Consider the following 15,636-nt stretch of genomic DNA (forward strand, 5'->3'; position numbering starts at 1 on the left):
ATGCACACTACCTGATAATGACTTCCGGGCCGACTAATTCCTGCTTATACATTTGTTTGCAGTTATTTAAAGACTCGTCATCTTAATGAAGTTGCATCTCTCAGATAAGCTTCACATCTGATAAAAATGAAGGAACAGGAGCTCCGTAAATGACATCATCCGCTTTCATCTCGTGTAAAAGGATTCCGTACAATCTTTGAAATTTGATGACTACCTTGTCGATTTTCCACCTCTTCTCGCCACTTTGACACCTCGCCGGAGTGTGGTTTCAATGTAGAATGTGTTCACATCAACTGTCGCATGAAGAATGCCTGCCTTTTATTTTGATGTTCCTAGAATTTAAATGCAGTTAGTTTTTTTTTAACATTAGTATAATAACATTAACGTTACTAATAACATTAGTAACATAAGTATAAATTCAGTTTGTCATTGTTTTTAAACACTATTTTTTTATTATTATTTAAAAAAAAAAAAAAGTTTGGGTATGCATTATGCTGCCCCCATGTGGCCAAGCTAACCATAAACGAAGGACAATACTGTACAATGACTACTGCATTCAAGCAAAACATGGCAAAAATGTTTGTGTCTTTACATTATACTGTCAAGTCATAGGTAGTTAAACTCGATGCAGGGCTGCGCCGATAATGTAAATTAGCCCCAATGTTACATATACGTGTGGGTGAGAAGTGCAAAACGGCACACTTTTAGAACTAGCCAGAATACAAACAAAAGATTGACTTGGCTGTTTAATTTCACACTTGATTGGTGTGCAGTAAAGCTAAAGGCCCCACTACTGTATATGTTTACAGACAACTGGAAAGTAAAAAGTCCATTTTCCTTAGTATTTCCCCTTTAAGTTCTTCACTATTGGTTTCCATGGGTTCAGCATCGCAATGCCTCTCACTAACAGTGAAATGAAAATGAAAAATGCACCACTAATCAGGCCATCACAATATCACATTGGCATGATTCATCCTTTTCTTTTGCGCTAAATTCTTCAAAAGGATTTTCATAAACCAAGAAACAGTTTATCATTATTTTTCTTATCCCTGGTGGTAGTACCCAACTGTTAAGGGAAAATTTACCCATTTTAATCTTTAATCTCATCTTTATATCCTATCTCCCAGGAAATACTCTTCAGTGAGGCCAAACAAAGCAAAATAAGACATCCTTTTGTCTTTTGCTTGACTTAAATCTGAAGGGCACTTGTTAATCATACTATTTTTAAATTATGCTCTCACATGATTCTTTCAGGGTACAATGATATTTTCTTGTCTGCTGTCAAGGATTTCATTGAGGCTGAGCTCAACCCCAAAAATGAATGTTCGCCATGGTTGCTCTGGCATGAAATTAAAGAAGTCTACATGTGTCGTGCACTGTCTCGTACATGTTTTATCCCTACGACAATCTGAAATCAGATCCAGCTTGATCTCCAACAAATCTCATAGTAGCTCTTATCGCAGTAATTGGAGCAGCAGCTTATGGCTGTTTCATTAATGAACGCGCGCAGCCCCGAGTGTGTCAATTCTGTTTTAGTTTACATCGTTGGAATAAATAGTTTCTCTTTAGTTTCATTGCTTATCTTAATTCACTATTTCTTTTTAGGAATCTTTTTCTGTAGTGTTAAGTGGTTGCAGGTTGTTACTGTCTGGGCTGCAAATTTACTTTCTCCTCGCTGTCCTATATTTGCAAGCAGGCTGGATTTGACTGCTCCTGCTGCTCTCAGATGGATGGAATCTCTTTACTTGTTTATTATCCCTAAATTCTCACCGATGCGATTTGTGGGTCTCAAGATAGCATGCAGGACCAAGGAGGCGGTTACTATGGTAACCTGCTTTTAGATGTCATTTCTTTTTTACATTTATGAATGAAAAGGTAGAAAAGTTGGAAGTAGAAGTAAGTAAGCTAGGGCTGGGGGGAAAAAGGTCAACCAATTTGGGTAAGTTGACTTTTAAAAAAAAGTTGACTTAGAATATCTGCCATATCCACCGGAAATATGTTTTCTTTGTTGACATTTCTTGCAGACATACACTGTGCTGCCATGGTGGCATGAAAGGAATCCACAAAAAAAAAAAAAAAATCACACGTATAGATGACTTCCAAGTAAAACAATAACAAAAATAAAGTAATGTTCAATCATTGCAAAGTGGAAAAGACATAGTACAATATTACTCTAGAAGAAAAATCCAGTCCCAAAACAAAAAACATACAAATGAGCTGTTCAAACCGAGACAAAGTCCAATATGAAACTACCTCCAAAATGTGGTCGCCGTCCCACAAAAGGACAGACTTTGCTGTGCTTTGTGTCTGTTCAGACTACAAAAGAACCATCCGATTTCAATGTGCCTGGATTAAAATCAGACTTTGCCTGACAGTCTGAAAAAAGCCCAAAAGTGATATTGTGGCAAGCAGAAGAACTTAGGGCTGAATTTTTAATATCAATTCACAGTGTGGATTTGGAGGAGATCCAAGTCTGGGTCATCTGTCACAGTACTTGCGCAACTCTATGGCTGCAAATACAGACAGTCCACAATTAATGAGCTGTGTGTGAAAACTGTCACACTGTGTGAAGGGGATAGAACACCTGAGAGAAATGCAATCATGCAAACTCCACACTGGAAGGCTTCTGCTGCTTTGAGCCCAGGACGTCACCGCCGTGCTTCAATCACTCGCAAACACATCGTCTGATTTGTTATTGTATATACGCCCTATGCAGCATTAGTTGCGAGGAAACTTGTCAGCACACAATGCCAAAGTGGTTGTTGTATAAAAACTTTATTCTCCAAATATCTTCAAAATAGTCTCTTTGACCACAGGTTATGAGCTTGCATTCACAAACTAAATGCTTGTACTATTTATTCCTCACTTTGGAGGAGATAAAGCCAGCAAATGTGGATTGGAAAGATTGCCACATAATCTAAATTAAATTGGAGCCTTCATAATCTGTGAATTTTGTCCCATTTCATCTGGAAGGAAGTAGTTGCTTCTTGTTTAGGATGTTGTGAAATATAAGTTACTGTGGCCTGTATGTGTTTTACCTTGAGTGACTCTTACACAAGAACACTGTAGAAAACCATCTTTAAAAGAAGGCTACTGTTGCTAACTCATCCATGAGTCACATGGCAATCAAACATACGATAGCATTCTAGTCTTGGACCATCTCAAATTTTCTTAACCTTCATTCACTCAGCCACTGACACCCATTGCTGATCACTACATCTTTAGATTTTTTTTGTTTTGCTGTGGCTGTTGACTTTCCAATGAGAAGTTTTACTTCCTGATTAGAAATGTTTACATATTTAATTAGAAATGAAACAGCCAATGGGCCAAATGTATTTTACATGCAGATATTTAACTGTAGACAGTTTGAAAAAAAAACAAACAAACATGATTTGGGCTGTTTCAGCGATGGTTCTTGATTTGTTTAATTTTTTTATTGTAGCAGGAGCTTCAATGATAGATAATCATTAGTTTGAAATTGCAATCTTACATAACTGCATAATAATGATAACAGTGTCGCCAAACATCAATACATAACTACTAGATTTATGAACAATTTATACAATTTCTATAAGGCCAATTATGGTCACAAACATTTCAGAAAACATGTTTCCTTACTTGTTTTAGAGTGCCTCATTGTCAGCTAAGAGTGCATGCAGGTCACCCAGAAAAAGGCATACGAGCAAGGGTACCATTTTTTTTTTTTTTTATGTCAAACGACAGCCAATGTGGCCCGGGTCTCCAGACTTGTACAGCCTCTTTAGAGTGCCTCATTGTTGCTTAGGCACACGTCTCAAAGAGAAGGCAAAAGAACGATGGTTGATACAATCACAGTGTTTCAAAGTGAAGAGAATGGCTTGATTTTTCACAATTTTGGAGACTCACTTCTTAAACTTGCCTATTTTCTTAGTCATTCATATTTGTTGAGGTAAAGCTAAGCAATAAATAGAATTTATTTGATTAATTCAATTTTAAATTATGAATGAGATTTGGCAAAAGTGTCAGAATACTGGTTAAGGTGGTTTACAAGATATGTTCACAACAAATGCAAAATACTTAATTGTGGCAATTAACAAGATAGTCTATTTATTTAGGTATTTGTCACAGTAAAAAGTTCATATTCGGTCAATATTAATTTCGTGAATAATTATTTTACACAGACAATTAATACAGTACTTTAAAAAAATGCATATTTCTATCTATTTCAACTGAAAATTATATCCAATGTGCTGATGGCTCAGTTAACATCCAATCGCGGATCAGCCTGTGAACATCACATGACCAACAGGTGAGCCAGGATTCGTCTTTAACAGAGCCTCAGTGATGTCATTTTCAGTCTACAGCAAGTTAGAAAAGTGTGTTTTTAAATCTATTACATAACTCATTCAATGTCAGCTATTTTCAGACCCTCTTTTATTCTAATAATAATAATAAAAAAAAAGGGATACTATAAATTAGTACCTGGGATTGAATGTATGCTTTCTGTAAAGCTGTATAAATTTGGGATGGAATGAGCAAATTGTGCATGAAAACAATTAGCCAACAAATTAATTATTCACAAAATACTAAAAATAATATTTTATAACGACAAAATTGGTGGACTATTTGAATTATATGTATTTATTATGTATTATTATTTAAATATTTAATGAGTTCATTTCTGTGATTAAATTAGATTAAAACAATAATAATCTGGAATGATTGAAGAAAAATCAAGATTTTATCTTTTGGCCATATCGACCAGCCGTACGCTGACAATATGAGCACACGGCCATCTGAGACATCATCCCCAAGCATCCTAATGGCACTGCCCTTTTGTTCATTAACTTCCATGAGTTAGCCCATTACCATTTCTTCTCATTTTTGTCTCACCAGCAAGCCTTGCCCTGTGCTTGTCTGGGGGATATTCTCATTATACTGTGTATGGTCATTATTAAGACAACTTCTATCGGTGGCCCAAGATGTTTGTGCTCCTTTATTACTCGATTGCTACAGTGTTGCAACATGTATTTAGATGGATCATTTTTCCAGTGTTGATTTAGCAAATGGTTTTCATGTTCCTGTGCAAGAGGAACATCAATTATTTTGATAATTGCTTCTCGCTGTGAATCATGTTATATGGTCAATAATACCAAAACATTGATTTATTTCAATAAACAAGATGTTTGCCAACCTACATCATTCATCATAAAAAGTACAGCATGTTTAATAATTTGTAGATTATTTTTTTTAAAACAAACTCTCCATAAAAAATAGATTTCTGTACAAAAATGTTTCTTCTGTTGCACCTACTTCAAGTTAAGCGGCACATGATGATGGCTAGGTGACACAAAATGATAATGATAGCGAGGCTAGCGCTTGAAACACTGCTGTCTTCCTGAAGGACCTCCCATGTTGTAAAAAAAACAAACAAAAAAGCCTGTGGTATTTTTGAAACAATGTCACATGTGAGCCACAGAGAATCGAAGAGGCCATTTTTGTCATTTTGAATTCCACGCATTAATGGACATAATAAGCTTATTTTTTGATAAATACCTGTTGCAATTGCGCTTTGCTAACATTGTTCTTCCATTCAGCACTTTTACTTGATTCAAAAGCGTGACAATCGAGCTAACTGCCATTTACAAAATGGTCTTGCCCAAGATAATAGGCTTCACTTAAGTCAAAAACGTGTCGCAAAGTGAGATTCAGTGATTGAAAGAAGATTCTGAAAGTAAATAGGGCTTTGGCCAGGGTTCCCGAGCTTCTACAAGCTCGTATAGATTTTATTTAGCTTACCTTTCTTGAATTATTGACAGATTTGATGGAAGCATCAATAAAATCAGTTACTTTGCAGCAAAAATGAAAAAGACGGCAGCCTGTTCTAGTCCTCAATGGCTCAAATAATAAGTCACATTGAAACAAATAAAATGTCATTTCATGTAGCTTGTACACAAAAACTTACATTAATTAAATCGAGTCAACTGATTTGAAACAAACACATAGGCACAAGTTCAATAAAGTGACAGGTACAGTATGTCCAAAATCGACTGTTGGGGAAAAGGTACAAGATGTATCCAAAAGATACAATTCCATTTGTAAATGCACATACACGAAGAAAGTTGAAAATGGTAATGTTAAAATACAAAAAAAAAAAAAAAAAAAAGGAGAAGTTGGCAAAGGAATCAACACTTTCCAGTAGGGGACAACCGATTTTTTTAGGCCGATTACAGATTTAACAGCCGATTAATCAAAAATCATAATGAATAAAATAGCATTTGTTTCCTCCCAATGCATTTGAACAGAAACAAGAAAGCCATACAAATTAACAATAATCACTTTACCTGATTGTTATTTTTATTTAAGTGTTGGTGCTGGATAAAGTCATACTTATAAGTTCGGATATTTGCTGCAGGCTGGAGACAAATAACCTTTGCGGATGCGCACACGCTCTCACTGCATATTTAACTCAAATTGTACGGGTGCACGAGCGCCCAAATTTGGCCTCTCGCAGCGCAGCTTTAATCTTTTACATGGCAGGATAAACAGGAGTCTAGATTTTTTTGTGTTTGGGCGCACGAAGAGATCAGCAGCATGCCATTAGCAGATAAAATTAGACCTTTTATTGCGTCTGTGGAAACCTAGCAGCCTCTTAATTTCTGGCTCTATTATGCCCTCTTGGCTTGATGGAAAATCTCAAATGATTTAATGAGATCAATTCAATGGAGCCACAGTGTGCATGCCAGCATGGAAAAACAACAACAAAAAAATGTAACTCACAGTTTTCTGACAAGGCGTGTGTGTTGGTGTGTGTATTCTGTTGTGCTGCACGCGTTTGCGGGAACAGCAGCAGAGTTTTTAAATTTGTGCCATTCATTTGAACCCTTAACCCCCGTGCATTATTTTGACCATTTTTGGGTCATTTTCTTATACGTCAGTCTGGTGAAATGATGAACTTTGACATGTTGTCGCTGTCTGGGTGAAATTTCAGCTCCCTAGTCTTCTTTCAATGCTTCCCTATGACGTAAAACTGTTTTGATGTAAAGATCAAAGAGCTGGATAAAATATGGCCCAAGGGTTCATACAAATACACGTTATTACTCATTTCGTCTCAATTTTGCAGCATAAATGCAAAAACTACTCTTGACGATTTTGGTAGTAACAAACTCTTTTGAGTTCCTAAATACATTTTCAGCAAACTTAATTCAAATAATGTAAGGTGTTTGCAAGCTCATAACAGGACTGAGGGAGAATCATTTAAAAAGTACTGAATAGTTGAACTGCCAACGTGGATTAACATTTTTGACTGCAAAACCATTTGAATCTATGTGCTAATACTGTATGTTCAACCGAACTTGCAGGCTAAATGGTAAAAGCATACCGCGTTTCCCCATAATGCATAAAATTGAACTAAACTTTAAAATATTGACTTGCACATGCACAAACTCTTTGGCATTATGGGAAAACAAAAGTAATCATGCACTGCAGATTCAATAGAAGCATAACAATTATGACTTAACAATGCTTAGTGGCATAATGTAAGCAAAGTGCATAGAAAAAAAAAAGTTCAAACCATTTTGTCATAAATGTAAATGGCATAAATGTAGCATTAGCACTCCACAGTTTAACACTTCCATATAAAAGCAATACAACAAAGTGTAAATTTAATTATGACAAAGTCATGCAGGTTAAAGAAAAAAAATACTCTTTGTGCAATGTGAGAATGTTGTGTGCAGAGTGTGAAACTCGCCTGCAGACACTGGAATACACACATTGACAGCATTTACATTTAAACTCCATGCAGCATCTTTGGGGGAAAGAAAATCATTTCAAAACGTGCGGATGATGCCAGATTATCCTATATAGTGCATGTATACAACGTTTTGATTTCAAATTTTAGGAATTCAACTGGATGCTTACCTAGTGTGTTTGCCGCAGTGAGCTTGGTGCAACTCTCTGTCAGTACATTCGAACTATGTCTGCACATGAGCAGTTTCTGAAACTACTAAGGGGCTCAAAAGCTATTGAGACTTTATTCATGTCATTTTCAACCAAATGAGCCGCTGCTGGCTAATTTCAATACTGCTTTGGCAATGCTGCTTGCAAGGCACTGTAGAAATTGTACAGCGCAACCTTAAATTGGAACCACTTTTAAGAATCTTGATGATCCAAAATGTTCCTATACTTTTGTGCGTCTTTTATATGTACAGTGATGCCTTGAGAGTTGAGTTGATTCTAATCAATGTTTGAAACTCAAAACGCTGCTGTGGTCTGTTGAGTCCAAATTTAAAGTTCTTTTTGGGAATCATTGGCACTCTGTCTACAGCGCAATATTGACAAGACAGAATCTGTGATAGTACGGGGGTATGGCTGGCTTGCACCAAAGTGCAGACAACATTAATGCAGACACGAGTGTGTACAGATGAGCAATACACATATGCAAGCAATACCTTTTTCATGGACATGTCTGCTTGTTTCGGCAAGTCAATGACAAGCCACATTCTGCACATTACAAAACAAAATCATAATGATAATGAAGAGAATTGATTAATCGGTGCCGCATATCTCGAAAAGTTCATAAGTCAGGTCAATCGTGTCTCAAGGCACCACTGTATGCTGTAATTATTTATTAGACTGCATCTAAAAACATCAACGTTTAGGTTCTATTTTCAAACTTTCAAGGGCTAAAAACACCAATCCGATGTCGGCCCATTGTGACAGATGCTTAACCCCAGTGGCGTGGACCACATTGTGCTGGAAGAATGATGAAAATAAATTGCAACCATTGGGGCGATAGTCACTATTACTAATTGTTAGAGAAAGCCAAACAGAAAGATCATTATGGGGGTGTTCATTTGCTAACAGCCTGAACCCTGACTTCAGATTGGTATATCTAGACCAGGGGTTCTAAATGTGTCTGAGGTCGACCATATGATACCGCAATACGTTGGAAAAAAAGACAAGAAAAAAAACAAAAACAACCTGAATTAATAGTTGAACTCGATTACAGAAGAACACCGTGACGTCAGCATAATTTTAGAACAACGCGGTGTTGTTTACGTTGTGAGCAGCTCACTCTCGGGGAGCAAACCATTATCGAGTCAACCGTTGTTCGTGACCATGCTTTCGAGAAGAACTTCAAAATAAAAGAGTACAAAGGCCATTCGTGACTTCTGTAAATGACATGTTTGGCTGTTTTACTACAAAGCAGCACATCCCCTCCATAGATCACGGAAGGTTGGCTGGTAGATCTTGGGGCAAAACTGTTTGGGCGTCCCTGATCTAGACATCATTTACACTTGCGTGACAAAAAGAAAAAAATGGAACAATGTGTGATAAAGGCAATGTGAATAGCTTTCGTGAATGGGTCTTCATTGTGAAAAGTAAGGCATCGTTGTTTATTGTTGTCTGTCTTATTTCCATAATTTTTACGGAGTTTCCCAAACTTACAACCAGGACTGAGAACTATTATGATGCCATTTGTTTGTTTGTGTGTGTAAAATGCTGTAAGCTATTTTACTGATTATTAATCAGGCACAACATTTCTTGTCAAAGGGCAAAAAAAAAGAAAGACCTGACTGATTCATTGAGGGTTAGAGAGTTTGTTTCTTGCAATCTGGAGAACTCAACTTTTTAAAGATACGCTGCCTCGTATTGATTCTGAGGCTGAAATACAGCAATAAACAGCTTGTTTGTTTAGATAAATTGCACCTTTAAGTGATGAAGTCTCACAGGCTGTGTGCTCTTTAAAGTTGTGTGGAGGGGAAAAAGTGCATTTAAAAGATGTGAAATGGGTGGCGCATGAAAGTGTGAGTAGCGGAGCATTAAACGCGTCTTTTTAAAGACTTGGTTGTTTCTGAAAACTTCTACTGTCTACTACTTTTAATGAAGTCAACTTGCATACTATGTCATCTTAGTGTAAAGCATCACACTGTGTGCTATTTGTGTACGCATTAGAGTAAGAGCAGTGTTTCAGTAAGAGCTTTCAGAAAAAGACATGGTCATTAACACAACATGGCGCCATTACAACACAGGAGGTCCACAGGTAAACTCGTCTCAACTTTCTGGGTGGGCTCGAACGTTGCCACGAAAACAACAGAAACAGGGGTGCTCACACCTTCTGGGCATTGGGCGTGAAATATAAATGTGTATATACAAACACTCTGTAACCCTGTATTTAGCCATCTGGTATCTTTTTTTCTTTTCTTTTTTTAAGATAGAAGCTTTGAATAAAATTCTCTTAATTTGAAGGACTCTTTTTCCAAACCCATTTCGGACCCCAAAATTATTTTTTTTCATACCCCTGTCAGAAAAACACACTAGTGCAAAATTTGTGCGATTTAAGAGTCTATATAAAGTTTATAGTTGGGGGCGGGGGTCCCCAGCAGCAGCAGATTGGGAAGTCCCATTGGGCCACTGGGTTTTGAACATAAGAGTCTGTTCATGAATATCTTCACTGAAGAAAAATGCCAAAAGAGACAATTTGCCTCTGTTTCGGTAGCGACCCGCCCTTGTCTTTTGTTCCCGACAGAGAACTTCCTCCGTCCATGCTTCTATTTTCACGTCTTCTTGGTGTGTTCATCTGCTTTTGATTTTGTGACTGACTGGTGCAAAATATCACCTGGCTGATATTTTCTTCCAGCGGAGACTTGAAGACGTTTCCAGGGTCGACGAACCTGACAGTTCATTGCCTCCAGGTCTCCCGTTGTTCAGTCAGCAAGCACGCGATCCTGGCCAGTCCAAGTATGACACTCAGACTATTTGATTGTGTTTGACAGCTCTATGGAAACCTCACAATTGTGTATAGCATCTCAATTATTTGAATTTCTGCTTCATGGTAGTCTGACAGCCACTATAAGAGAGTTGGTTTTGTCGGACTTTTGTAGGTGGTTATAGGAGGTTAAAACCCATCAAAAGGCAGACAATAGCCTGGACGGATTGCCTGTCACTCGTAGATCAATTTTGCATGGGGCACTGATTGTGAACTTACTCCACATCAGCAATGTGAGCCATTATACTGTGGGGTAATTTACATATTACTGACGGCTCAGCCTGATTTTTGGCGGGTTCCCCAGAAAAGGCCATTGTGTTAATATTTGAAGGTTGCGACAATCACCCAATTTTATCTCTTGTGATTGTCCTAACAACAAGAAATAACGTCCAGGAAAAAACACTATTGCGAGTAGCAGAATTGTTACCTTCCATACTAAAAGACCGTTTCAGATGTGTTTGCTGTTGTCGGTAAAACTTCAATGACTGCGTTGACTGAATTTAGACGGCAATGTCACAGCAGTCTGCGTACGTTGCGACACAAAAGGCTTTCTGAAAAGCTGAAAGCCCAGATTTAGACCTGTCATACCCATCCTAATGCCCACTAGGGAATTTTGTCCTCTACCATTTGTGTTGACATGTACGAACCATCTAATTAGGGCTTTAAGCCCAGAGAGGTGGGTGAGGAGAGGGCCGAGTCCCCTGTGGGTCCTACCTCACATCAGTCAAACTCGTCTGGCTGGCAGCAGTGGAGCCTGTAAGCCTTTTACCATTGCGCATACATTTGTGTATCTGGCACGGGGCTGTGGAATTAGATTGGGGCAACCATCTATCCGAGTGAAAGGAAAGCTATCAGAAGGCCATTGGTGCAGTTTACACTGTTCAAGTTGGAAGTTAAAACTCTACCACATTTTGAATTGTCTGTCTTCCCTTACATGTTTGTCCCTGGACCGTTAACTAACTTTTTAATTGACATCACTGTCGACTTTTAGCCAAGACGGTGGCGGCGCTCGTGCAACGTGGAAGCAGAGGCACATCACTGTGCCGGGTTTGCAGAACAGCAAGCCACGGCACAGACTGCTCCGCGTGATGAGCGCCGATCATGAGTTTGCTTATTTGTCCTGATGGTTAAACCGCAATGCCGACAGCCCGCTTGGACTGGACCGCTAATCGTGGTAGCGGCGGGTATGCTGGACTATACCACAGTGCATACTGTATTGAGAGTGGTGTCGAATCGGACGGCTTTGGCCTCGGTGGGCTTCATGTTATTGTCGTACATCGGGTTTTCAAACGATGCTTGACCGTTGGTGCTTTCATGGCCCACGTAGCCGTTGAACTGGACCTTAGGGCGGGTCCTGAAAATCAAAAGAGAAAAAGTTATTTCACTTACAAAATGACATCTTGTACTATATACTGGAATGCCGACCACAAACAAATTTTATATATATATATATATATATATATATATATATATATATATATATATATATATATATATATATATATATATATATATATATATATATATATATATATATATATATATATAATACATATATTTTTTTTAATTACCGTACTTTAAACATGTATATTTATCTTGAGAAGTGCGTCACACTGAATGGACTTTGGTATTCAAATTCAAACATTTTAAGCACTTAGAAAAATGCTTTGGGCTAGTTAAGGGGTACTTGGCTGAAAAAATATTTCAGAGGAGGTACATCACTAAAAAAAGGTGGAACACCACTGCATTAGAAAATGACTGAATTTGAAAGTTTTCCAAACGCTTGATTGGAACCGCAATCATGGAGAGAAAATAAAGTTCAGAGCATTTAGAAATAGAACTAGTAGAGAAACTTTGAAAACTTTGAAAATTCTAAAAGTTTCTAGTCTATGTTATTAAATGTACACGGTTTATCATGCTGAAGCATCTGATTGGTAGTACGTGTCAAGTCAAGTCTACAAATTTCAGAGAAAGCTTTCGCTTCAGTGCTTTCAACAGTCAAGCACCCATCTGCTCCTCCTGTATTTTACCGCGAGTGCATGCATGTACAGCAGCTTGCAATCATCCTGCGAACGTTACCGAAAAATTTTCATGTCAAACGAATCTCATTATTCCATCTGCCAGAACAAGAACCGAAATGTGAAACGAGCCGACTCTAACACCATAGATTACTCTTACAACAAAAAATTAGTATATAAATCAAGCCAATTGGAGAGTGGGTTTTAATAAGTCTAGACTTCTTCCCATTCTGTTTTGAGCATGGGAAACTTGTGTTAGATGCTCACTGTCTGTTTTTGCTTGTTTCTTGATTTTCTTTTATTTTAATCTCCCCCGCCCCATGCTCAAAATAAACATAAAACATTATGCAGTGATGATGATGCAGACACCTTGACAGCACTGAGATATCATTGTACATTGCACAGAACAAAGCAAAACAATCCCAGAACAGAGCCACCAACCTGTTTCACAGTAGGTACAGTGTTCTATTCTGTGTAGGCTTAACTGGGAGCCGATAGTGCCTTGCTCCACTTTCTACAAGGACATTCTCTCAGAAGCTTTGTGCCTCAAAATGTATTTTGATAAATGTTAGTTTTACCAATTTCAAACTATTTCAGTGACTATTGTGGCTTTCTCTTTCTTTATCAAAAGGCTACCAACAATTTTGGCGGCACTGTATGAGGATTCTGTGGCCGAAACACTCTTTGGCTCTGATCTCATTAAGCGTGTGTGCGTGTGTGCGTGTGTGTGTGCGCGTGCTCTGGTAAAATCCAACCCCAGGGAGCCACAATGCCTACCTTATGGGCTAAACCTATTACTATACAAAAGTGCACACACACACAAAACCACACAACAAAGACTCCCCTGCATGGCAGTAGTTCAACTCACTGCATTAGCTTCTGTTTGTGGCTCTGTGTGCAATACTTTAATTTTATCGCCGGGATGAAAAACAGCACATGTAATTGCTTTGACAGTATTATAGGGTCTGCACAGGCATACAGGCCAAAGCAGGACAAACTGCAGGGGACACTCTCTCACTCTAGACTTTCATTAAAAACACTTTTGCTGTATAATGCAATGATAAAACACTATACTGTAATGCAACAATATTGGTTCTGTTGGCTTGGCATTATGGGAGATTGTTTTAGCATGCAAACAGGCATGGACTGGCAATCTGACACTTCTGGCAGATGAGTCACTAGGCAATCACTGCCCGGTGAGGTGCGTTGAATGTAATCTCACAAACACATCTTGCCAAGCGTCAAGCTGATGCGATGATAAGCCACAGACCGAAAAGTGGCATTTTAATTAAAAATACCCCAAAACGAAAGTGAGGCAAGAATCAGGAAAACATCTTTAATTCACCAGCAAGACATAATGGTTGGCAAATAGGGCTTTGGTGAGATTGGCCCTTTGGCCACGTTAACATACGTCTGCAAAAATGGTTGGCGTAGAAAACGGTGGCACAAACACGGTGACGACGGAGATTCGAGGCGGGTGTTTTTAAAGTCCACTTATGCAACTTGATTGACTTTTTGCCCCTTAGCCCTATTGTGAACCACACTGTACCCTGTTTACCTCATGTTTGTAATACACAAGTGGACACAAAGTGTTTTTACTATAAACGTTCATTAACTCTATTAAGAAAATTATGAAAATAGAAGAAGAAACAAAGATCTTGATATATTTTTTTTAATTGTCTCCCAAGTTCTTTAAAGGAAGGTATTGTATGAAAAGTGGTAAACAAATTTTATTCATACTCATACTCATATACTGTTTGATGGATAAAAATATAAAGCAACACAGTACGTTTAGTTTTGTCCTTGCGGGTGAGGAAAAAAGTAATCATTTGCTTGAATCTACTTTATGTATACCCAATTTGTTCCTGATGACATCATGCTGACAGAGAAATGACAATGAAATCAAAGACAGACTATAATTTGATTTTCCTATCTTGAAAATGATTGCTGTTTAGACACAGTAGGGCTGCACAACTTTGGTACCCTGAAAGCTAATAGATCATTTTCATGACAATCAATGGTATCCTAATTCATTATACAATATGTGGGTTATTTTTGAAACTTTAAAAGTATTTGATCACATACAGTACCACCTGTTTCCCCTGCAGTGTGCAGCCATACTCCAAAGCATGAAATAAAAGCAATGATGGCGTTAGCAGAGGATGTGGCGGCGGGAGGAGGTCTGGTTGCCGTTGGAAACCAGGGGTCTGTCTTACCTGCCGCCCGGCCCCCAGGTGTCTTTTGGTCTTTCATTGTCATCTGTGTCAGCAGACAATGTCCTGCATACAACCATCAGCTTTAAACATATACAGAAGGCTGGGTGAAATGCTCAACCGTTATAGTTAAATAATCGTTGCGATGGAATAAAAAAGGTGGGAGAACAACAGTGTAAAACCACAGAGGAAATGTCAAATGCCCCTGTGGTCATATACTGCGACTTTGAAAGAAACTATCAAGTGTAAAACGTGGGAGTTCAATACATTGATTGTAGAAATACTTGCTCAGTACATCTGTGGGTCAATTTGTCGTGCGGCAAGTCATACTGTTTGTTTTCTTGAAGGAATGAATGTTTTTTCACCCACTCAATGCCATTGACACTACAGACATCAAAGATCATTTTTTCCTGACTGCTGTAGAATCCTAAGATCAATTTTAACTGGGGTGGCAGTGAGTGAGTTATTGAATAATAATAATCAGCTTAATAATAGCAAAGGCTATTCAGGTCAAATGTCAGACTGTATAATTTATATTTTTATGATGAGCCAAGTGAATGTCATAGACTCTAAAGTCGAAGTAGCGTTTCCTGCGGCACGATAAATGACGGAAAAATATTGTGCTAGCTATAATAGATAATAATAGCAAATGCCC

General features: G+C 38.1%; 1 protein-coding gene across 1 annotated transcript in view; it reads right to left on the minus strand.

The window, feature by feature from the left end:
- Nucleotides 1-5,124: 5,124 nt before the first annotated feature.
- csmd1a (CUB and Sushi multiple domains 1a) overlaps nucleotides 5,125-15,636 on the minus strand; it is a 371,307-nt gene continuing 360,795 nt past the window's right edge. The window contains exons 74-75 of the mRNA XM_088414132.1: nucleotides 14,985-15,047; nucleotides 5,125-12,104 (exon numbers count right to left, since the gene is read on the minus strand). Of these exons, the coding sequence (XP_088270258.1) occupies nucleotides 11,945-12,104; nucleotides 14,985-15,047 (223 nt within the window). The 3' untranslated portion in view covers nucleotides 5,125-11,944. The remainder of the gene's footprint in view (nucleotides 12,105-14,984; nucleotides 15,048-15,636) is intronic.

This window comes from Hippichthys cyanospilos, chromosome 4, assembly GCF_059441005.1.
Source record: "Hippichthys cyanospilos isolate Australia breed blue-spotted pipefish chromosome 4, RoL_Hcya_1.0, whole genome shotgun sequence".
Classification (NCBI taxonomy): Eukaryota; Metazoa; Chordata; class Actinopteri; order Syngnathiformes; family Syngnathidae; genus Hippichthys; species Hippichthys cyanospilos.